This window comes from Pyrgilauda ruficollis, unplaced genomic scaffold (genome assembly GCF_017590135.1).
Source record: "Pyrgilauda ruficollis isolate IOZ18807 unplaced genomic scaffold, ASM1759013v1 scaffold72, whole genome shotgun sequence".
In the NCBI taxonomy this organism is placed as follows: domain Eukaryota; kingdom Metazoa; phylum Chordata; class Aves; order Passeriformes; family Passeridae; genus Pyrgilauda; species Pyrgilauda ruficollis.
Genome location: NW_024529044.1, coordinates 895,428 through 917,713, shown reverse-complemented (window position 1 = coordinate 917,713; position 22,286 = coordinate 895,428). Strand labels below are relative to the sequence as shown.

Below are 22,286 nucleotides of genomic sequence, written 5' to 3'. Positions count from 1 at the left end.
GCAGCTCCAGCTCTGGGGCTTCCCAAATAATGCTTTTATGAAATGCTTGATGCATAATGAGAGAGAATTCTAATTAAGAGCAGCTGACAAATTGCACTGCGGCAGTAAATAAGCCTTTACCTCCATTAATAAAACAAAATGCTTGGGTAGAAATTAGGATAATTAGGATTTTGTGGGGGTTTTTGGCAAATAATTCCGACCTATCCAGCCACTACTGGGTTCCAAGCACTGAACTGCTGCCCAGGGGCAGGGCAGGGGTGGGAAGCAACCAGGTTTTCCATGGATCCCATGGATAAAGATGGAAAAGAAACATTTGGGGGTTCTGAGTCCTTCCCAGGATCCCAGAGGTGGGTTTGGTGGTCAGGGATTTTCATGGCAGAAATCCCACCTGGGACAGGAGACAGGGATCAATCCCTCATGGATCTGTAACCTCTGGGTTGGGGTTAATTGATAAATCAATTAAACCCAGGTAACCCCAAGCTGCCCAGATAACTCTGGGTTATTTGGAGATGGAAGGGAAGGAGGTTTCCCAATGGGAGGCTTTGCTACATTCCCAAAAATCAAAGTTCTTCATCTTCAGAGCCAGATCCCTCCTTCCTCCCAGAGCCTGTGGAAAAGGGCCAGGCCTCCACAAAACCAAACAAACACAAGGGCTGCTGTTTGTTTTGCCCTGAGCAAAGGAAATCTGAGCAAAGCAGGAATGCAGGAGCCCCCAGCTCCATCCTCCCCCTCCAGCAGGGAAAAGCTCCACACTCCAGAACTTAATAAAGCAGAAAATCCTGCCTTGAAAACCCTCCACCTGCCCCAGCAATGAGGTTGTGCAGCTAATTAACTGGCTGGGAGTCACAGCTGAAGAGGAAAATGCAGATGAAAACGGGAATGGGAGCTGGGCAGGTCCCTCAGGAGTGGGCAAATTGCATCAGAGGAATCTCAGAGCTGCTGATCAACCACCAGACCCTGCAGTTCCCCAGCTCCTCCTGGAACAATGAACCCATCAAAGAGAGGCAGGAGCAGCTTCCAGGCATCCTCCAAGAGCACCCACGACTGCCCTGCCTTGTCCCACCACGTGGAGAGTCCCAAAATCCCTGAATTATTGAGGTGGAAAAGCCCTCAAAGATCTCAGAGTCCCAGCTGTGCCCCCTCCCCACCCTGTCCCCAGCCCAGAGCCCTGAGTGCCACCTCCAGGGATGGGCACTCCAACTCCTCCCAATGCCTGGCACCTTTTCCTGGGAGAAATTCCCCCTAAAATGCAGTTATTTACCAGGAATCACTTCCTAGTGCCCCCCTCTCCCAAAAAAAAAGCTGCTCCCCACGGTCTAATCCTGCTGTGGTTTGGGCCTGAAGGAAAAATTGCAATTTTAAACAATGTGCAGCCACACCTTGATGGTCCTTCCTCCTCCTGCAGCCTCCTCCATGCACAATTCCCAGCTTTCCCTCCCACAAAGGGACTTGTGTGGGTTTAGAAGGCAAAATATTCACCCTGAAGGCACATTCTGAGCCAGGCACGAGGGGATCATCAGCTCTCAAAGCCTTCCCAAGAGTTCTCGCCCAAAATAGCCCAAAATTGACTGTACAAAACATCCAGTCCCAAACCATAGTCCCAAAGAGCCCTCAAACCGTGATTTGCACATCCAGAAAAGGGTAAGAGCACCAAGAAAGTTCTGTTTGGAGGGGTCAGGGGGATTCAGGAGCATCCTGACCCTGCTCAGGGAAACCTCAGGGCAGCTGCAGAGCAGAGCCTGAATTATTCCCAAAACAGGTGTGGGACAATGCCCAGAGAGGGATTTTGGCTGTGCTGGCTCTGTGGGATGAGGGGTGAGCACCATGGAACAAACCCCGGCCCCACAAAAGGCTTTTAAAAGGCTTCAGCTGCTGTTTGTTTGAACCCAAAGAATGCTCTGCCCATCACATGAGGCTTTATTGATTTCCTCTGTACTCAGGAGCAAAATAAAACCACCAACCCTGTACCCAGCACACAAGGGAAAAAAACATCCCTAAAATCCAATGGAGATGGCATTTCCAGGTTGGAATTACAGCCCTGGCTGCCCATCCTCCCTCCCTGACCATCTTTTACACCCCAGGTGCTGGCAGCTCCTGTTGGAGCTGTGATGGTCCAGCAGCCTTCCCTGGGTTATTGATTAACCCCTGCTGCTGCCAGGGACACCCCCAGAGCCAGCACCCCACAGGGCAGGGATGGGGCTCCTCCCTGGGCTCACTGAGGCTCCTGAGCCACGTGGAGCATGGAGGGAGAGGAGATGAGGCTGATTAAGGCTCATTATCCTATTTAATTTAGTAATGATGGCAGCAGGCAGGCACAGGAGTGGGAGGAGCAGGAGCTGTTAGCTCCTGGGGGTTTGCAGCTCCCAGCAGGACCAGCTCCCTCTCCCTGCTCCTGTCCCAGTCCCAGCAGGGAATTCCTGCTTGCCCAGAGGCTGGGATCCATCAAAAGCAGGAGCCAGGGAGCTCCTGGAGCCACAGGGCTGCACTGCACCCAGAGCCCCCAAACCCACCATGGGGGCTTGGGAACACCCTCAGCATTGCCCAGGACAGCTCCTGGGGACCCACAGAGAGTGATGGAATCACTCAGGGGGCAAAAGCCCTCTGAGAACACCAAGTGCCACCATGGTCATGTCCCCAAGTGCCACCTCCACAGAGCTTTAAGCCCCTCAGGGATGGGGATCCACCTGCCCTGGGCAGCTGGGCCAGCTCCTGGTGATTCCAATTTTCACCTGCACGTGAAAATCCAGCAGCAAAAGCAGCCAGGGACTGCCTGAAACCCAGAGCCAGGGCTGGGGAATCCTCTGGCCCCTTGTGGGATCGCCCAGGAAGGGCAAGAAGAACATCCCAAACCCAATAAAACACCAAAGTCTGAACAAAACCCACCCAAGGCAGCAGAGCTGCACGACAGCTTTGAAGGATGAGAATAATAACACTTAATTCCAGCACTCTTATGCCTTTCAGTAGACCCAAAATAGCTGCTGAGCCATCAGGGACCTGCTGCACTGAATTTTTAAGTAAACTTTCCCTCAGAGGCTTTGGGTCTTGGCAATGAAGACGCTGAGCCCCAAACCCTTTTTAGGAAAGGCACCAGAGGCTCACCCAGCCCCATCAGCACCAAAAACCTCCTCAAGCAGCAGCTGAAAGCCTCTTTAAAGAAAAAAACAGGTTAAACTGGAGGCTCCATACCAGAAGATTCGGGGAAATAAAGGAGAACTCATTTCTCAAACCGCTGGGATCTGTTTTTGCCGTGCCCTCGCCCTCCAAGTGCCCCCAAATTTCCTGGGGAGGTCTGCCAAGCCCCACCAGCATCTCCTCCTCAGCCGGAGGATGAACAAACACCGGGGGAAAAGGCGAAGATAAAGATGTAACAGATTAGATCTGCCTTTTGTGAGGGATGGAATGACTCCAGCTGCTCGCAAGTTTAACCCTTCCTCTGCCAGGAGCACACACCAGGATGCCCCAGCTCCAGCAGGGCTGAGGCAGGATAAAAACCCTTCTGGCTGCCAGCAGAGCAGGGCTGGGCTGATAAGGAGTCGATAAAAGCTTTTAGAGGTGGCTGTTGTGCAGCCTGGAGCTGTGCCAGGCTGGCAGTGCTCCCTCCTCCTGCCCTGGCTGCCCCAGCACCCTGCCAGCCCCAGGGGCACAGAGAGCCCCAGAGGGACCCATTCACCAACTCCTGGCTGTCCCCAGGGAGAAATCTGGGCTCCAAAGGAAGGGAGATGGCTCCAGAGCACATTCCCAGCCCAGGGGTGGCTCAAGCCCTGCCAACTTTTTCATTTCCACACACTCGGCTCTAACCTCTCCCCATAACCACTGTTCTCTGCCCAAAGCATCCCCAAATTCCCATCCTGAAGGCACTGCCCAGCTCCAGGAGCCATTCCTGCTGCTCCAGGCAGGGCACACAGAGCCCCCCACCCTCTGCCAGCTCTCCTGGCCCTTCCCAAGGCACCCAGGGGGAGGAAGAGCAGGATTTGGATCAAGCACACCCTGATAGGATGGCTCCTGCCCCTTCTCCAGGAGGAACACACACACAGCAGCACTACTTTGGGATAAAAACCCTCCCTGAGCTCCACTGAGGGCATAAATCCTCCCTGTGCAGAATTCCCACATGGAGCAAAGCAGCCAGGAGACAAGAGCTCTGCTCCCAGCAGCACTGCACCTGGATTTGAGGAAATATTGGATGTTTTTATGCCTGCACTGCTTCCTGCAGCACTGCACCTGGATTTGAAGAAATATTGGATGTTTTTATGCCTGCACTGCTCCCTGCAAGGCCAGCACCCTCCCTGCCTGTCCCTGTCACTCCACCCTGCTCTTCCCCACACAGGAATTCCACTTTCCCCAAGGAACACCCAGTAAAAAGCCCAACCAGCAGGAACACGTGGGCTTTGTGCTCCAGCTGCTTCTCCATCCGGCTGGGAGGCACCAGCCCGAGGCAGAGGATCCAGCCCAGCCCAGGGGACACTTTGGGACAAGGAGAGCAGCAGGGAAAGCCAAACAGCTCCCAACAGAGCCAAGAGCAGCTCCTGAATCCTGCAGAGCATTTGGGAGCCCCAAAAAACCCAGAGAGGGCGAGGAGAGGGTGAGGAGAGTCCCACCAGGGGCATTTCATCCCCTGGCACTGGGAGCGTGGCTTAGGCTGGGGCTGTGTGTCCAATTCCATCTGTCAGAGCTGGGGCAGTTCTCTGCTGTTCATTGGTGTCTTGGTTTGGAAAGCCTGGTGCCTGCTGAGGAAGGCAGGAGCCTCCCCTGACATGGAAAATGTAAATGCCCCCCCCCACTCCAAATTGCTATAAATTTTAAATTAAGGGAGGGCTCAGCTCCTGCTCTCACTCTGGCAGTGTGGGTTTGTATTACTGCATTTGTATTTTATTTTTATTTTCTTCCCTAGTAAAGAACTGTTATTCCTGCTCCCATGTCTGTGCATGAGAGCCCCTTAATTTCAAAATTGTAATAATTTGGAAGGAAGAAGTTTACATTTTCCATTTCAGGGGAGGCTCCTGCCCTCCTTAGCAGACACCTGGCTTTTCAAACCAAGACAGAGTGACCGCACAACACCCAGTAAATCTCCTCCCAGCTGAGGATGCACCTGACTGGAGCTGAGACCTGTCAGGAGAGGCTCCAAAAACCAGGGAAAGGGGAAGGTTGGTGCTACAGACTCTTTAAAACCTCCCACTCCTTCCTCATAACCACAGACCAATAAAATCCCACTAAACTAAACATGAAAATTGAAGGATCTCCCTGGAAATGTATGGAAATCTCTTCACTGAGTGCACCATTCTCATGTTCCCAGCTGCAGAAATCCACCAGCTCCCCATTTATTTGTAATTTTAGCACCAGTCAGGCTGCCTGCTGGCATTGAGCAGCACTGCCAGGGCTGGCAGCTCTGCAAATGCAGCCCCTGGGCTGGGACACGAGGTCACACCTGAGCTGTGTGAGCAGTGCTGCCAGCAAAAAGAACAAAAGCAAAGTGTGAAGGGGGAAAAAACAGGAAGATTAAAAAAACCCCAGAGCTCAGCGAGTCTAAATCTGCATCCAGCACTGCCAGAGCCAGCCAGGGCTCAGGGAAATCTCAAATTCATTAAATCTGGGAGAGGATCCACCCGTGCCCAGCTACCAGCTGCTCTTCCCTGCAGCTGCAGGAAGGGCAGGAACCCCCAGCCTGGAATTCCCTCTGACAGCACTGGGAGGAGCTCCCAAACTGGAAATTCCCTCTGACAGCACTGGGAGGAGCTCCCAAACTGGGAATTCCCTCTGACAGCACTGGGAGGAGCTCCCAAACTGGGAATTCCCTCTGACAGCACTGGGAGGAGCTCCCAAACTGGGAATTCCCACTGGGATGAGCTCCCAGCCCCACAATCCTCACAAATGAACACTGGGATGAGCCCCCAGCCCCACAATCCCCACTCACAGCTCTGGGATGATCCCCAGCCCAGTCCCACTCACAGCTCTGGGATGAGCCCCAGCCCAGTCCCACTCACAGCTCTGGGATGAGCCCCAGCCCAGTCCCACTCACCAGCTCTGGCAGCAGCAGGTCGGCCCCGAACACAAACGCTGCCCCCAGGGCAAAGCCAGCAGCCACTGGGAAGAAGGAGAAGGCCCCAAAGCTCCCAGATTCCTGGGCCAGCTCAATGGCTGGGGCCAGCAGGGACCAGTAGGATGCTGCCAGCATCACCTGGGGACAGAAGGGGAGTGGTGAGAATCCCTGGGATGGAAGGAAGCTGAAATCCCAGTGGAGAAATGGGTGCAGGATCCAGGGGAAGGAGCCCAGAGCTGCAGCAGGAGGATGCTGTGGGAAGGTGACCCCAGCTCTGCCCAGCAGCCCCAGAGCCCCAGGAAATTCCTTTGGCAGGATGCTCAGAGCCCCAGAATGGTTTGGGCTGGAAAAGACCTTAAATCCCACTAGTGCCACCACGGCAGGGACACCTGCCACTGTCCCCGGCGCTCCCAGCCCCGTCCAACCTGGCCTTGGGCACTGCCAGGGATCCAGGGGCAGCCACAGCTGCTCTGGGCACCCTGTGTCAGTGTCCCAACACCTCCCAGAGAATTCCTTCCCAACTTCCAACCCAAACCTCCTACCAGTGTCCCAACACCTCCCAGAGAATTCCTTCTCAACTTCCAACCCAAAGCTCCTCTCCTGCAGCTCCAAGCCCCTCAGGAGGAGATGCTGCCCAGCTCAGGGACTTGGAGCAGGCTCTGCCACCCTCAGCCCTCCTGAGAAGGGAGGAAGGAGCTGCCTGTGCTGCAGACAGCAGCCCCTGGGGGTTGTGTAAATCTGAGCTGCTGTGAGTAAGAGGAACGAGGGTTGTCATGTCAGGCTTAAGCAGGGCTGTCAAACCTCATATTTCAAATGCCACCTCCTTTAAAAAACAACCACACACCCCAGCGTGGAAACACAGGCAACAGGGAGAGGCTCTGGAGAATTATGTTGTCAGCTCATGTTAAGATATCATTTCCCCACGGCAAACAGAGCCCTGGCAGAGCTCAGCCCCCAGATCCTGCCAGGATCCCACAGCTCAGGGCTCCTGGGGAGTGGTGACACAGCTCTGAGCCAGCCCCAGGTGGAGGAAAAGGGATTTATTCCATTTATTCTGGTAACCCCAGGCGCTGGAAGGCTCCGTGATGGATTTACAGAACACCCCAAGGTGCAAGGGAGTCCTTTAGCAGCTTCTCCTCAGCCCAACCCTGAGCTCAGGGTGGGATTTAGGGATTTAGGATCACCTGGAGCTCCTGCCCACCCAGGGCAGGGTCAGAGCTGGGTTTCCAGGGGTGACCAAAAGGGAGGATTCCTGCCACCAACCCAGGTTAAGTGACAAATTCAAACTGTCCCCAAAGCCCTGCATGGCCCAGCCAGGGACAGCACCCAGGCTGCAGCATCCCCAAGCCAGCAAGGGCAGGAACAAAACAGGAAAATCCCCCTGGATCAACAAACCTGGGACCACTGGGGCACTGAGGACTGTCCACATCTTCTCCCCGCTCCAGCCCCACTGAGCCAGGGACCCAAAGTGGATTTGGGGCATTTTCACAGCCTTTGTGCTCCAAAGATGCCACAATGCCATAAATGCAGCAGGACTGGGAAAACATGGAGCAGGCAGGGGGCACCCAAAGCTCAGGGACCCCAAAGCCTCACTGGGCTCCAGCAGTGGGACAAGAGACAAAAATCCAACCAGTGAATCCAGATCTGTGCCCTCCCTCTGGTGGGAATGCCTTCAAACACAGCAGGATTTAAACCCAAACCTCTCCCAGGGCTGGCACCTCCTTCCACAGGGATTCAGTGAAGGATTCCCCAAATTCTGGGCTTTTCCTTAGCCCCCAAACTCAGGGATCCAGCAGTGCCCCTGTGCCTGTGGAGCCTCACAGCAGCTTTTATGTTAAAATTCAGAATAAACAGAGCCATAAGCTTCACACCCAGGGCTGGGCTGCAATTAAATCCTCATTAAAGCAGGAGGGCCTGGCCACCCTCCTATGGGATCCCTGGGATGGGAATGGGAACACCAAGGGACACTGGGGAGCAGGAAATGCTGGAAAAGGAGGTGAGAAAGGCAGGTGGAACATGAAGACATTGGCAGGGCACTTTCCTGGCCAAACTTTTCCACTTGGCTTCATTAAGAGCCTCAGCAGAGCTGAGTGAGTTCCTGATGTTGTTTTAAGGGAATATTTGATCCCAGAGTGCCTGGGGAGGGCTGAGGATGATTTGCTGCTGCACCTGGGACAGAGAAAAACCCAAAGTGCAGCCCAGGCAGAGGAAAAGCTGTACCAGGCTGCAGGGAAAGGGGCTGCAGGTGTTTGTTCCTGGTGGCTGAGCCCAGCCCAGCAGCACCACAGAGAACAGCTGGGGGGAAAAAATAGAAATAAAAATAAAAAAATCTCATGTAAGGATATCAAGATTTAAGAGAAAAGGCAGAATTTCCCATCAGATGCCCCAGCAAGCAAAGCTTTGTCTCTATGGAAACACATCACCTCGGAGGAGCCTGCAGCAAAACCCTGGATTGGCTGGGACTGCCAGAGAGGGAACTGAGGCAGGGCAAAGGCAGAGGAGCAGGGGCAGGGCTGGGGGGAGCTGAGCTGCACAGGGCCCTCCCCCAGCCCAGGTGACACCTGTGCCACCAACAGGGGCAGCCTCAGCTGCCAGCGTGCTCCCAGTACACTCCCAGTTCATCCCAGTTCAATTTATCCACGTGGCCAGGCTCACCCCAGCACCCCCAGAGCAGCTGGAGCATCTGCAGGGTCCTGGACACTAAGGGAGGGAAAAATGGGGGGGAAAGGGAGGGAAAAATGGGGAGGAAAGGGAGGAAGGAATTTAAAAATGGGGGGGGAGGGCGAAAAAGGAAGGAAAAAAGGGGGAGCAGGGAAAGTTCCTTGTGTTGTTAAACCCTTTTGAGGCAGGGAAAAGATGGAGACCCAGCTGCTGGAAAAAATGGGGGGAAAGGGAGGAAAAAAGGGGGCAGGGGGAGAAAGGAATTTAAAAATGGGGGGGGGAGGGCGAGAAAGGAAGGAAAAAAGGAGGAGCAGGGAAAGTTCCTTGTGTTGTTAAACCCTTTTGAGGCAGGGAAAAGATGGAGACCCAGCTGCTGGTCAAGCAATGGCAACGCTGCCCAGCTGGGAAAATTCAAACTCAGGGGATCCTGGTCTCACCAGGGCTGCCTGTCCCAGTGTCCCCAGGGCTGCCTGGCCCCTCCAGACACCCCAGGGACAATTCCCCCTTCCTGCTCTGAGCCCTGCCAGCTGGAAGAGCTGAGGGAAAAGCAAATGTTTGCAGGAGTTCTGCTCCCTGAGCCACACCTGGGCCAGGCAGGGCTGACTCAGAGCTGCTGCCAGGGTGACCTGGTGGCCTCAGCCAGGACAGCAGCCCCTCATCCTGATGGGATTCCTGCAGAAATGTCAGCCCAAGGATCCCCCACAGCCACCAAGGGGAACAATCCCCACCCTGCAGGGAGCAAACCCAGCCCCTGTCACCCAGCACAGCACCCCGGTGCCACCTGCCCTGGCAGGACACAGCCAGGCACACCTGGCAGAGCCCAGGTGACCCCAGCACCTGCAGGGTTGGGTTGAGCAGCTGGACTGGATCTTTAATGAGGGAAACAAAGGGGATTTAATGAGTCTGGGTGGGACCCCACCTGCCCCAGCACCTGGGCAGTGCCAGCCCCACATTCCCAAGCCCCTGCACAATTCCCAAGCCCCTCTACAAGTCCCAAGCCCTCAAGTTCCAGGTTTTCCTCCAGGAGAGGCTGCCAGGAGCCCAACATTTCATGTGCAGCTTCCATGGAGAACTGCAGCTCTCTCTTCCCTCCCCTCCTGAGGGTTTAAAGCACAAAGGCAGGCAGGCACAGCAGCCCCAGCCCATCCCAGAGCCCCCAGGAAAGGAGGAAAGTTGAACTGCAGAGAGCCAAAGGCAGCGTGGGCAGCTCGGTGGCCTTGTGCCCGTCCTGGTGCCACCTCCACCCTCAGCCAGGAGCAGCCTGAGCCCTTCCCTGCCCTCAGGGAGTCATCCAAGGGATTTTAACTCGAGTGGGCACCCAAACGAGCGTGGAGGGACTGCAGAGAACACGGGGGAGGAGGAGGAGGAGGCTGCACTCACCCCTGCAGCGAAGCCCAGGCTCCCATCGAGGATCCGCCTCTGGAAATAAAACCAAACACAAACCACCCTGAACTCTGAGTGTGAGAGCACTGCCCCAGTGCTGGGGAGCTGGGAGAGGCTCCACCAGGCTGGAGAGGGCTCTGCACAACAGGGAATGGCTCCCCGCTGCCAGGGGATGGGGTTCAGGGCAGGAATGTGCCCTGGGATGGGATCCCAGAGCAGCCTCTGGATGCTTGGCAGCGCCCAAGGCCAGGCTGGGCATTGGGGTTTGGGCACCCTGGGGCAGTGGGGGTGTCCCTGCCCCTCCCAGGGCAGGTTTTTACCCCTCCCCAAGGCAGGAAACCCAAGTGCTCCTCCAAAGGGAGCCTCCCCCAGCAGCCACCTCCTGAATAAAGCATCACAAGACTGAGGCATAAATAATAAATCCATCTGGGCAATCTGGAGCACCCTGGCCAGGGTGTCTCTAATTTTGGATCCAGAATGACTTAGAGCTCCCCAGTTTGCTCATTCTGAACATGGACTGACCCAAATCCTGCCCTGGAAACGTGGCAGCAAAACCAGGCTAGAGGCAGGGGAGCTGCAGCTCCCCACACACCCAGAGCCCTGAGCCCTGCCCCTGGCTCCAGAGCCCCAGCAGCACATTCCAGCCTCAGCAGTTTGATTTCCTTCCCCTCCTGTGTGCTGGGAGCCGGATTTTTCTTCTTCTTGTCCCTCAGATATGGGAGCAGGCAGGAAAACCCAGCCAGGAGCAGGGCACAGGCCAGATCCTGTGGGATGCCAGGGCTGGGGAGGGATGCCAGGGCTCACCTGCCCTTGGATTGGGATCCTGTGGGATCCTGGGGCTCAGGGGCTGATTCCAGGGCTCACGTGCCCTTAGATCAGGATCCTGTAGGATCCCAGGGGCTATGGGGCTCCTCCCAAGGGTTCATTTGCCCTTGGATTGGGATCCTGTGGGATCCTGGGGCTCAGGGGCTGCCCCAGGGCTCGCCTGCCCTTGGATCGGGATCCTGTACGATCTCAGGGGCTGATTCCAGGGCTCAGGGGCTACCCCCAGGGGCTCTGGGGATGCCCTAGGGTGGGGATCCTGTGGGATCTGTGGGATGCCAGGGCTCACCTGCCCGCTGGAGAACACGAACACCAGCGCCGAGCCGGCCGCCGTCAGCGCCCAGGTGAGCAGCGTCCCCAGCAGCGCCTGCAGCACCGGGCCCAGCCCCGGGATCATGCTGGCCTAGGGACAGGGAACCTGGGGAGAGCTGCCAGAGCCCCCCAAACCCAAACCCCACCCAAACCCCTCTGCAGCACCGGGCCCAGCCAGCTCAACCACCCACCCCAAGCTCCCTTGCCCCCTTAGGCGAGGCTTTGCAATTTAAGCCGAGCTCATCAGGACCCAGCACATCCCACCTGGAGCCCAGGCCCCTTTTTGTGCCCCCAGCCCGGCTATCCTGGTGTGGAAGGTGAAAACCCTCACAGCACCTGCTCCCTGCACCTCGGGGAAGGGGAAAAGGGCAACAAACCCTGGGGCATGGGCTACCAACCCCAGGAATGGCCCAGAGACTGGCAGTGCCATGGAAATACAGCTTAATGAATTCATAATTGATATTTATAATTAATATGTATAATTATAGATACATTAAGTTATAATATAGTTTCTAATTCATTCCCAGGCTGGAAATGCAGATTAAGGAATTTATGACACATGCCTGCATGGATACATTTATGTGTAAATAGATGGGATACACAGGCACTGACAGATTTATATGTGAATAGATATGAAATATAGACACTGGCAGCTTCAAAGGCTCTCCCAGCCTCGTCCCGAGGCTTTTCCCAACCCCTGCAGGTGCGTGCCCGGCTCAGACCCCCCTCGGAAGATTCCCCCTCCCTACAGGGGTCCTGCAGCCCACGCAGGAGCACCCTAACACCCCAAAAATCCCCTCCCCCAACCCTTCATCGGCACCCCCGGGCCCTCCAGCCGCGGGGCCGGTCCCGGAGCCCCCAGACCCCGAGCCCCCCAAACTTGCCCCTTCCGGGCCAGCCCCAGGACCCCCGCAATCCCGGACCCCCCTGAGCCGCTGGCTCACCCCAGGCCGCCCGAACCCCCTCGGCCCCGCAGCCCCGCAGGGCCCGAACCCCCAAACGCGGCGCCCCGGCCGCTGCCAGGACCCCCGCACCCCGCAAACGCGGCGTTCCGGGGTGGTGCCGGGGCCCGCTCACAGCGGAGGGTGCCGGAACACCGCATCCCCCGCGGATCCCCGCTCCGGCCGGGCCCGCTTCCCCCCGGTACCTGCACCCGGGCCGGGCCGGTCCCGCCGCCGCTTCCGGGTGCGCACACGTGTCCGCAGGCTGGCCCCGCCCCCCGGAGTCCTCAGCCAATGGCAGCGCGGCGGGGGCGGGCCGCCCGCGGCTCTGCGGTTGGCGCGGGCGCGCCCGCCACAAAGCCAGGCGGGCGGGCGGCGCGGGCGGGCGCGAGAAGGCGGCGCTGGCATTGTCGTGTCATTGTCACCACCCCTCCGCTGCAAAGAGACCCCCGGACACAGCTCCGCCTTGTCATTAGAGTGCCCTTAGAGTCTCTTCCTTACTGCCACCCCCGCGCTGGCCGCGCCCGTAATCAGCCCGGCTAATTAACAACGCTAATGAGCAGCACGTGGCAGCGTGGGGCAGCGCACAGGGCGAGCAGAGCTCGCTCCGTGGCTAGCGACCCTCGCTGCCACTCGGGGGTGCAGCCAGAGTCACCTGTCCGCTCGTGGATGTCACAGAATGCCGGAATTATTGAGGCTGGATAAGATTTCTGGGGTCACCGAGTCCTGCTCTGTCCCCAGGGCAGAGCTCCGGGTGCCACCTCCAGGGATGGGCACTGCAAACCTCCCTGGGCAGCTCCTCTGATGCTTCACAACCTTTCCATGCAGGAATTTCTCCTGATGCCCTGACACCCCCAAAACCATCATTCCAGGGGCGGGGGGCAGAGGCAGCGCTGTCCCCGATTCCCCCCGGTCACAGAGCCTGGTGTCCCCCCTGTGCCACACCAGACGGAGCAGGGGTGGCAGAAGGACACATCTCATGAGCTGTGTGCCACAGCCTCTGCTCAGCCCCAGCTGGGAAAGGTCAGGGCCGTTTGAAAGCTCCCTGATTTAGGATTTAATCAATCTGGCCCCGTAATTGCTGCATCCTTCATTAGCTGCGGGGCCAGGTGCCAGCTGGAAGGGACACGGGGACAGACACACGGAGCTGCCCCCGCCACCCCTGGGGTCTGGGTGACACTGTGACAGCTGTGACCTGGCAGGGCTGGCCCTGGGGACACGCTGCACCGGGCTGGGGGCGGCTGGCAGCAATGGCCCTGCCTGGGGACGTGTGGGTGGCAATGGGGACAGCCGTGGTGGCTCTGTGCAGGAGCATCAGCAAAACCAACTGCCACCCACGGTCCCCAGTGTCACTTCTGTGTGCAGGGACACTTCAGTGTCACAGCCCTGCCTGTCCCCTCAGTGTCACATTCCTGCCTGTCCCAGTGTCACAGCTCTGCCTGTGTCAGTGTCACAGCCCTGTCTGTCCCCTCAGTGTCACAGCCCTGCCTGTGTCAGTGTCACAGCCCTGCCTGTCCCAATGTCACAGCCCTGCCTGTGTCAGTGTCACAGCCCTGCCTGTCCCAGTGTCACAGCCCTGCCTGTGTCAGTGTCACAGCCCTGTCTGTCCCCTCAGTGTCACAGCCCTGCCTGTGTCAGTGTCACAGCCCTGCCTGTCCCAATGTCACAGCCCTGCCTGTGTCAGTGTCACAGCCCTGCCTGTCCCCTCAGTGTCACATTCCTGCCTGTGTCAGTGTCACAGCCCTGCCTGTGTCAGTGTCACAGCCCTGCCTGTCCCCTCAGTGTCACAGCCCTGCCTGTGTCAGTGTCACAGCCCTGCCAGTCCAGCAGGGAAGGAGCAGGCCCAGAGCCCCTAAAATGCACTTTTAACACCCAGAGGGGACAAATCCTCTGCCATCCCCCATCAGGGGGAAAGAGACCCTACAAGGGGCAGCTCCAGGGAGCAGCCAGCACCAAATCCTTTGGGATTTTTTGCCATAAAACTGTCTGGGCAGAGAGGCATGTCCCGCCCAGGGCTGGCACCAGGCACTGCCGGCTGAGGGTGTCCCTGGGAAGGGCCAGCATGTCCCTGCAGTGTCCCCTCCGTGCAGGCTGGGCTCACGGCCGGGCTCTTTCCCAACCCAAATCCATCTGTGTCAGCCTGGAGCCAGCCGGGATGGCGAGACAGGCAGTGAGGACACGCGGGGCTGTCCCCAAGGACGGGCCAGGCGGGGTCACGGTCCCATCCCACGGGCTGAGGTCCCCGATTTGTCCCAGGACACAAAGGAACGCTTCCATCCTTCTCCTGCGGCCTGGGCTGGCCGGGAGGGACACGAGGGTCCCTGTGCAGGGCAGGGACAGCGCGGAGTCCCAGCGGGTGCTGGCACCAGCCGTGACATTGCCAGCTGGAACAAAGCCCGGCTGCCACAGGCAGCCTGCTCAGGCCCGGTTTAACGCCAGGACCCTCCCGGGAGCCGGGCACAGCCGGCACAGGAGCCGGGATCTGGGGCCGCGCCTGCCAAAGGCTCATTAGTGTCAGCGCTCCGGGCCGTGATTCACCGGCCAGGCGGCGGCCGAGCCCTGCCTGCCCCTCCGGAGATCAATAAACCAATTAGGGAGCAAATAACGGCGGGCCGAGAAGGACAGGGCGGCGGGGGAGGAAGGAACCGCCTGTGGGGAGGTCTGGAAGCAGCAGGAGCCGGGATGGGGTGTGGAGGGGAGACCCCCGGGGTGCAGAGAGCGCTGGGGGTGTGGGTGCTGCCCTGGATCCCGGCGGGGGACACTGCCCCGGATCCCGGGTGTGGATGCTGCCCTGGATCCTGAGAGGTTCTGGATGCTGCCCTGGATCCCAGGTGTGGATGCAGCCCCAGATCCTGAGAGATTCTGGACCCTGCCCCAGATCTCGGGTGTGGATGCTGCTCTGGATCCCAGCAGGTCTGGATGCTGCCCTGGATCCCGTGGGATATGGATGCTGCCTTGGATCCTGAGAGGTTCTGGATGCTGCCCTGGATCCCAGGGGTGGAGCACTGCCCCGGATGCCAGGTCCGCATGCTGCCCCGGATGCTGAGAGATTCTGGATGCTGCCCCGGATCCTGAGAGGTTCTGGATGCTGCCCCGGATCCTGAGAGGTTCTGGATGCTGCCCCGGATCCCGGCAGGTCCGGATGCTGCCCCGGGCGCAGGTGACGGCGCCAGCGCCTCTCCCCCGCCATCCATCAGCGCTGCAGACGCTCCCGATTAGATCTGGCAGCCACCAGCCGGTCCTGCCGCGCCTCGGGGTGCGGGGACATGGCCCAGACTGTTTGTCTGGCTAATTAGCAGAGAGCGAAGCCTCCCCCCAGCCCGGGCATCCCTGAAACGCGGCCAGGCCGCCTCCAGGCACGAATCAGCAGAGCCACCGAAGACACCTGGGGCTGCTGGGCTGGAGCTGGGATGGGAAAAGGCAGGGAAAGGGCAGTGCCAGCCCGAGTGTCCCTGGGACAGAAACAGCACGGTCATCCCTGCCTGTGCTGGCCTTGTCCCCACGGCCGCAGGGGACAGCAGGGTCCCTCTGAGGGCAGAGGGGAGGAGGGGGCTGGGGCACCACGGAGCTGCTCAGGGCCGGCTCTCCAAAGAGAGATCATCATCTCCAAGAGATCCACAGGGATGCTGGGGCTGGCTGCACAGCAAATCCTTCCCCTCCTGGGGGACAGCAGCTGCACCCCCTCCCAGCCCAGCCCAGCCCAGCCCCCTCCATTCCTGCCTCCATGCCATGGATCCAGGAGAAAGGCCAGCTCACCCTACCCCTCCGTTGGCATCCCAGCCCCAGCTCCTTACAACACTCATTTCCAGGACAGGGGTCGAGAGCTCTGTTTTCCACAGGGACTCTTGTGGAACAGCTGGGAAGGGATGGCAGAAAGCTTGGAAGGGTTTTTAAAGCCTCTCTGTGGTCACATAACCCCCGTGCCCCTCTCCCAGGGGTTATTTCGCTGTGTGGGAAGGGGCTGTGTGTTCCTCCTCTCTCCAGCCCTGCCAGTAAATCGCTTTTCAGCGCTGTTGATGCTTCCCAGGCAAAAGGACAAAGAGGAGTTTATCTGCCAGCACCAAACCAGCTGCTGGTACAGCGTCCCTCCGAACCAGGGACCACCCAGGGATGCAGAGCAGACTCTGCACTGGGCTTTAATTCAGCCCCAAAACTAGGCAGAATGAAAAATAAAAATCCCTTCAAAAGGCTCAAGGATGGCTTCCTGACTCAGGCAGCTGCTGCTGCCCTCCTCCTGGATGGAGATCAGCTCCCATCAGCTCCTCAGTACCCACCGGGCCATCATTTCATTAAATTGATGGGGTTTTTAATGAAGATCAGATCTGGGTTCAGCCAGGCTGAACTGGCTGGATTCCCCCAGCTCCCTGGCCCCGGTTTCCCAGCGAGGTGGAAGTGAGAGGCAGGGAGGGGCTGGAGCCCTGCTGCTCCCCAGGCAGCCCCAGGAGCTGGAAGCACCCTGTGCTCCCCCTGCCCGCTGCTCCAGCCCCCTGGGCTCTCTCCAGCCGGGAGAGGCCCCTGCCAGCTGGGCTGGGGTGGTCTCGGTGCCATGGCTTGGTGACCAGGGAGCCCCGGGGAGGGACGTGGTGGCATCATCTGCTCCGGGGAGAGATTCAGGAGCAGCGCTGGGAATGCTCCCGGCCACCACTGCCGGGGGAAGGACATCGCTGCAGGGCACACGAACCAGCCAGGAGAGGATAAAGCAGCTCTGGAAAGGGCACAGGGCACTAAACGCCTCTCCTGGGCTCTCCTCCCTCCTCCGGGGGCTGGTGCAGCCAGCCATGGACTGCCGTTCCACGGGACACCCCGGAGATCCGATCCCCTCACAGCAGCCGAGCATCCCCTTCACCCCCCCTCCTCTCCCACTATTACCGGGACATTAATTCCCACACCATCTTCAGCAGAAGCAGCTTTTTCCTGCCTCCTAAAGATTAATGAGGCTGATAACGACTCTGCCGGTGCTCCAGGACCTGATGTCTTTAGATCCGCCTTGGGAAGTGGATGGCGAAGTGAAAACGAGGAGCTCCCGGCCGCACTCGGCAGCCTCAGCGCGGGGCTCTTTGTTCACAGTCACTCTTAATTTCCTGCTCTCTATTGTCTCCTGGACAAGTGATGGGAAGAGGGGCAGGAATAGAGATAATTTAATTGCTCTCAAGATCCCAAACAAACCAGGGCAGAGGTTATCTGCCCCAAACCTCTCCTTTTTGGTCTTCCTCCTCCAGGGAGAGGCTGTGGCAAGAGCCACCTGTACTGCACAAGTCCCCAGAGACCCCAAATATTTCAGCATCACCTTCCAACCTCTCCCAGATGGGAGGACCAGCAAGAACCTGCCTTGGCTTGGCAGTGGAAGCAAGATGCAAACTGCTGGGGCCAAGGAATTTCCAGCGTTCCAGGGTGCCTTTGGGGCTCTCAGAATCCTTTTGGGTCACCCTCCATTGGGGTCCCAGCACACTTCCCTCTCCCTGGTGGCTCTGGAGGAGCTGAGGCCGTGGCTAGAACCAAAAAGTCGCGGGACAGTGGGGCGGCAGGGCTGGAGGCAGGGTGGGCACAGCAGGAGAGGGAACGCAGGCGGCGTGGGCAGGACAGGGTGGGCAGTGTGTGGGAAGGTTGATAGGGCAGGGCAGGGTGGGCAGGGCAGGGTGGGCAGTGTGAGGAAGGTGGGCAGCGCAGGGTGGACAGGACGGGGTGGGCAGCACAGGCTGGGCAGCACAGGGTGGGCAGTGTGGGGAAGGTGGGCAGCGCAGGGTGGACAGGACGGGGTGGGCAGCACAGGCTGGGCAGCACAGGGTGGGCAGTGTGGGGAAGGTGGGTAGGACAGGGTGGGCAGCACAGGGTGGGCAGCGCTGGGCGCTGCGGGCTGTCCCCGCCCCGGCCCCGCAGAGCCGCCCCGTGCGGGGCGGGGCGCAGCCGGTGCGCTGGTCCAGCGGCAGAGCCGCGCCGGGAGCGGTGCGCGGAGCCGTGCGGAGCCGTGCGGTGCGGAACCGAGCGGAGCCCAGCGGGGCAGCGGCGCTGCCGGCGCCTCCCCGGTGCCCGCCGGGCCGGGCCGGGCGGGGCCGGGCGGCGGCGGGAGCAGGTGAGCGGCGGGGCAGCACCGCCCGGTGCCCTCTGCAGCGGAGGAGAGACGGGGCCGGGGCTGGGGGGATCCCCGCAGAGAGTTCGTCGCCCACCGGAGCCCCCCGGGCTCGGCGTGCCGGTGCCGGCTGGGAGGGAAGGGGCTGCACCCGCCCAACGGCCGGGAGAGGAGGAGGCTTTCCCCCGGCGCTCCGTGCTCCCGGGCATCAGTCGCACCCACCGGGACGCACCGGCTGGATTTGTGGAGTTGGAAGGGCTCCGGGATCGCCAGAGCCGGGAGGAGCTGTGGCGTACTCGGGCAGGCTGCTCCAGGAGATGGGCAGATGGGTTGGGAACCTCCCCTGCAGGGAGCCTCTCTCCCGCTGAGCTTGGCAGCAGGATGGACAGATCCTCCCCAGGAATCCCTTCATTTCTATTTACTCTCTGATTTCTAGAATCTTCTCTTCTCTCCCCAGAGCCAGGGAAGATGACATCTCCGTTCCTCTGAGCCAGCAGTGCCCAGGGAGAGCCATGGAGTACGAGCTGCCCAACGCCACCGCCTTCTGGTTCTCCCCGGCCTCCCCCTTCGACAACTTCTCCCTGGAGGCGCCCACCAACACCTCCCAGAACACCACGGGCCAGCACTTTGACCTGACCAGCAACGCCATCCTCACCTTCATCTACTTCGTGGTGTGCATCGTCGGGCTGTGCGGCAACACGCTGGTCATCTACGTCATCCTGCGCTACGCCAAGATGAAAACCATCACCAACATCTACATCCTCAACCTGGCCATCGCCGACGAGCTCTTCATGCTCGGCCTGCCCTTCCTGGCCATGCAGGTGGCCCTGGTGCACTGGCCCTTTGGCAAAGCCCTCTGCAGGATTGTCATGACGGTGGATGGCATCAACCAGTTCACCAGTATCTTCTGCCTGACGGTTATGAGTGTTGACCGGTACCTGGCTGTGGTCCATCCCATCAAATCTGCCAAGTGGAGGCGGCCCAGGACAGCCAAAATGATCAACGTGGCCGTCTGGGGCGTCTCCCTACTGGTGATCATGCCCATCATGATTTATGCTGGGGTGCAGCACAACCACGGCAGGAGTAGCTGCACCATCATCTGGCCGGGAGAGTCGGGCGCCTGGTACACGGGATTCATCATCTACGCCTTCATCCTGGGCTTCCTGGTGCCTCTCACCATCATCTGCCTTTGCTACCTGTTCATCATCATCAAAGTCAAGTCCTCGGGCATCAGGGTGGGCTCCTCCAAGAGGAAAAAGTCCGAGAAGAAAGTCACCAGGATGGTGTCCATCGTGGTCGCCGTCTTCATCTTCTGCTGGCTCCCCTTCTACATCTTCAACGTCTCCTCCGTGTCCGTCATGATCGTGCCCACGCCCGTCCTCAAGGGCATGTTCGACTTCGTGGTGGTGCTGAGCTACGCCAACAGCTGTGCCAACCCCATCCTCTACGCCTTCCTGTCTGACAACTTCAAGAAGAGCTTTCAGAACGTCCTGTGCCTGGTGAAGGTCAGCGGCATGGACGAGGCCGACCGCAGCGACAGCAAGCAGGACAAATCCCGCCTCAACGAGACCACGGAGACGCAGAGGACCCTGCTCAACGGCGACCTGCAGACGAGCATCTGAGGGGACGGCGGGTTTGTCCTGCCTGCGCCCCTCCCCGGCTGCAGCAGGGGGTGGCACCACGGGGTCAGGGCAGGAATGCCACCTGAGGGGACCGATGGCCTCGGGGCTCCTCTGCTGGGCTCCTCTCTGCTGGGTTTGCTTTCGAGTGCTGGGAAGGATACGGGTCAGGAGGAGCCGCCTCGCCAGCAAAACAAAGACAACTCACGGCGACACCAAAGTGCCACCGTGGGCACAGGTACGGCCGGGGTCCCCCGTGCCACCCTCGGGGCCGGCTGGCTTTAGGGCTCTGCACCTGAACACACCGGGCGACCTCAGGAGGAGCCGAGGCCACAGGTGTGTGACAACACGAGGACGCACCGACCTGGTGCGATCTCCCGGCGAGTGTCCCTCCCGAGGCGACCAGGATGTTTAGGATTTCCCCGGGTTATTCCTTGCTCCGCCGCGTGCCCTGCCGCCTCCCCGCGCTGTGTGCCTGCCGCAGCCGCCCTGCCCGGAGGGGACACGCCAGCACGGAGGTGACATCCCCAGGGGAAGCAGCTGTGCCCCCGCAGCAGCCCCTGCCTCCTGCAGCCCTGCGGTGTCCCGCTGCTGCAGAGCCCTTTCCCTGGCCCTGCCGCAGATTTTTCTCCTCGGATGGAGAATTTCTTTCCCCTTTGCCCTCCCCTGCCCCTCCCTCCGCCCGCATCCGCCGGTCCCACGCTGCGCCGGCAGCCGCGGCCGCTGCTCCGGGCACCACGAGCGCTCCGCTCCCTGCTGGGAAATCCTTGGAAGCGTTTCAGCGGCGGTGACACGCTGGAGAAGCCTGGCACGGACACCACGCTGCCAGCGGTTCCTGTGTCCGGCTCAGATCGGGGCTTGTCCGGCCACGGCTCCGAGGATCTCTGGGCTGACACCTCCCTGCTCCTTCCAGGCAAGTCACGCCGGAGGCAGGGGTGATGGAGAGCATGGGGACGAGCAGGGGGGGCTGGGGACTCGCTCCCCACCCTTGTCCGAGCCCAAGGCACCGAGCAGAGCAGACAGCGGGGCACCCAGCAGCCGGGGATGGGGAAGGGCAGGGCAGCGCGGATCCATCCCCCTGGATCCTGTACTGTGCGAGGGGCAGCGGGGCTGGCCCCACATCCGCTCTATTTGCCTTCCCAAGACTGTCCCGAAGCGTTCGGTCCTGTCCCTGTCCCTGTCCCTGTCCCTGTCCCTGTCCCTGTCCCTGGCTGCCCTCCCAGCTCAGCATAAACCCGGGGCTCTGACCCCCCCGCCCCGAAGCCCCTCCTTGGCCAGTGCAGCGGGAGCTCCAGGGAAAGCCCAGGGGAGAGGGAGAAGGGCCGGTTTCCTGCCGGAGCACCCGGAGCAGCGGCCGTGCCAGAGGCCGGATTTGTTCACAGGCCCCTGCTGCAGAGCTGAGCCGTGGGAACGGGGGGTTTGGGTGGAGAGAACAGCCGCGGCTCGGTCACCCTGCCCTGTGCCACCATCTCCAGCAGAACGGAGCCTTCACCCGCGGTACAAGCAGTGTGGGAGGTGAGGCTGCACCAGGTGCCACCTGCCTTGGGGTGCCACCTGCTCAGCCAGGTGATGCTTCATCCCACAGCACCAGCTCTGGCTGAAGTTTGCCCATGGCTCTGCCCAGCTCCTGCAGCAGATCCCAGCCTGGGCCATCCCATCCTGCTGTGCCACCCCTGCCAGCTCCCAAAAAGGGCTCGGTGCCAGGGTACCTGCTCCTGGCTCTGCTGCATGCTGCATTTACTGCAAGACAAAGCAGAGCCGTGTCAGCAATTGTTTGCTTTTAACTCTTTCCTGCTCCTCCGAGGTACAGCACCAGCGTTCAGGTCCCCGTGTGGCACCTCCCTGTCCCCTCGCTGGGCAGGGAGCGCGGCCCGGGGTGGGGAGTGCACTGACCCCGGGCTCGGGGCACGGTGGATCCCTGCTGACGCTGCAGGAATTGCAGCAGCAGCAGCTCGGGGCACGGTGAAGGCCCGGGGAGGGCCGGGAGCGGGGCTGGGCTCGGTGTCACAGCCGCAGTGATGCGTCAGTGCCGCCGTGGGCACTCCGTGGGGGCGGTGTGAGCACCGAGAGCGGGCGTGTGATGGGGAGGGGGATGTGTGCAGCCCCCAGCACTCACCTGCAGCCAGGCCAAACCCGGGTTTGCCGATGTCTGACTCCATCCCAGCTGTGTCTGTGCAAGCCTTGTCACCAAAATCCCGATGGATGGATGGGACACCTGTTCCCAAATGTATCCCCACAGGAGCACCTCCCTCTGCACTGGTTTGATGTGGAAATACAGAAATCCTGGGAATTCCCTCCCCAGAGCAGCTTTGTCCTGGCAAACCCCCAGGCAGTGACACTTCTGGGTGCTCAGAGTGGGATCTGAAATGTGTCCCTGCTTTTCTGGGATGGGGATAAGGGGGCTGCAGGTGAGCAATGAGGGGCGTGGGGCGCAGCCACCAACATCC

The 22,286-nt window shown here is 59.9% G+C and overlaps 2 protein-coding genes across 2 annotated transcripts in view; one reads left to right on the top strand and one right to left on the bottom strand.

Annotated features, from left to right (window-relative positions):
• SLC39A11 (solute carrier family 39 member 11) overlaps positions 1-12,415 on the bottom strand; it is a 70,768-nt gene extending 58,353 nt beyond the window's left edge. Inside the window, exons 1-4 of the mRNA XM_041485841.1 lie at positions 12,360-12,415; positions 11,190-11,303; positions 10,076-10,114; positions 6,014-6,172 (exon numbers count right to left, since the gene is read on the bottom strand). Of these exons, the coding sequence (XP_041341775.1) occupies positions 6,014-6,172; positions 10,076-10,114; positions 11,190-11,297 (306 nt within the window). The 5' untranslated portion in view covers positions 11,298-11,303; positions 12,360-12,415. The remainder of the gene's footprint in view (positions 1-6,013; positions 6,173-10,075; positions 10,115-11,189; positions 11,304-12,359) is intronic.
• Positions 12,416-18,107: 5,692 nt separating this feature from the next.
• SSTR2 (somatostatin receptor 2) lies at positions 18,108-20,261 on the top strand. Its single transcript, XM_041485829.1, has 2 exons — positions 18,108-18,223; positions 18,678-20,261. Exon 2 carries the CDS (start codon positions 18,733-18,735, stop codon positions 19,840-19,842), a length of 1,110 nt encoding a protein of 369 aa, XP_041341763.1. The 5' UTR covers positions 18,108-18,223; positions 18,678-18,732; the 3' UTR covers positions 19,843-20,261.
• Positions 20,262-22,286: the final 2,025 nt, after the last annotated feature.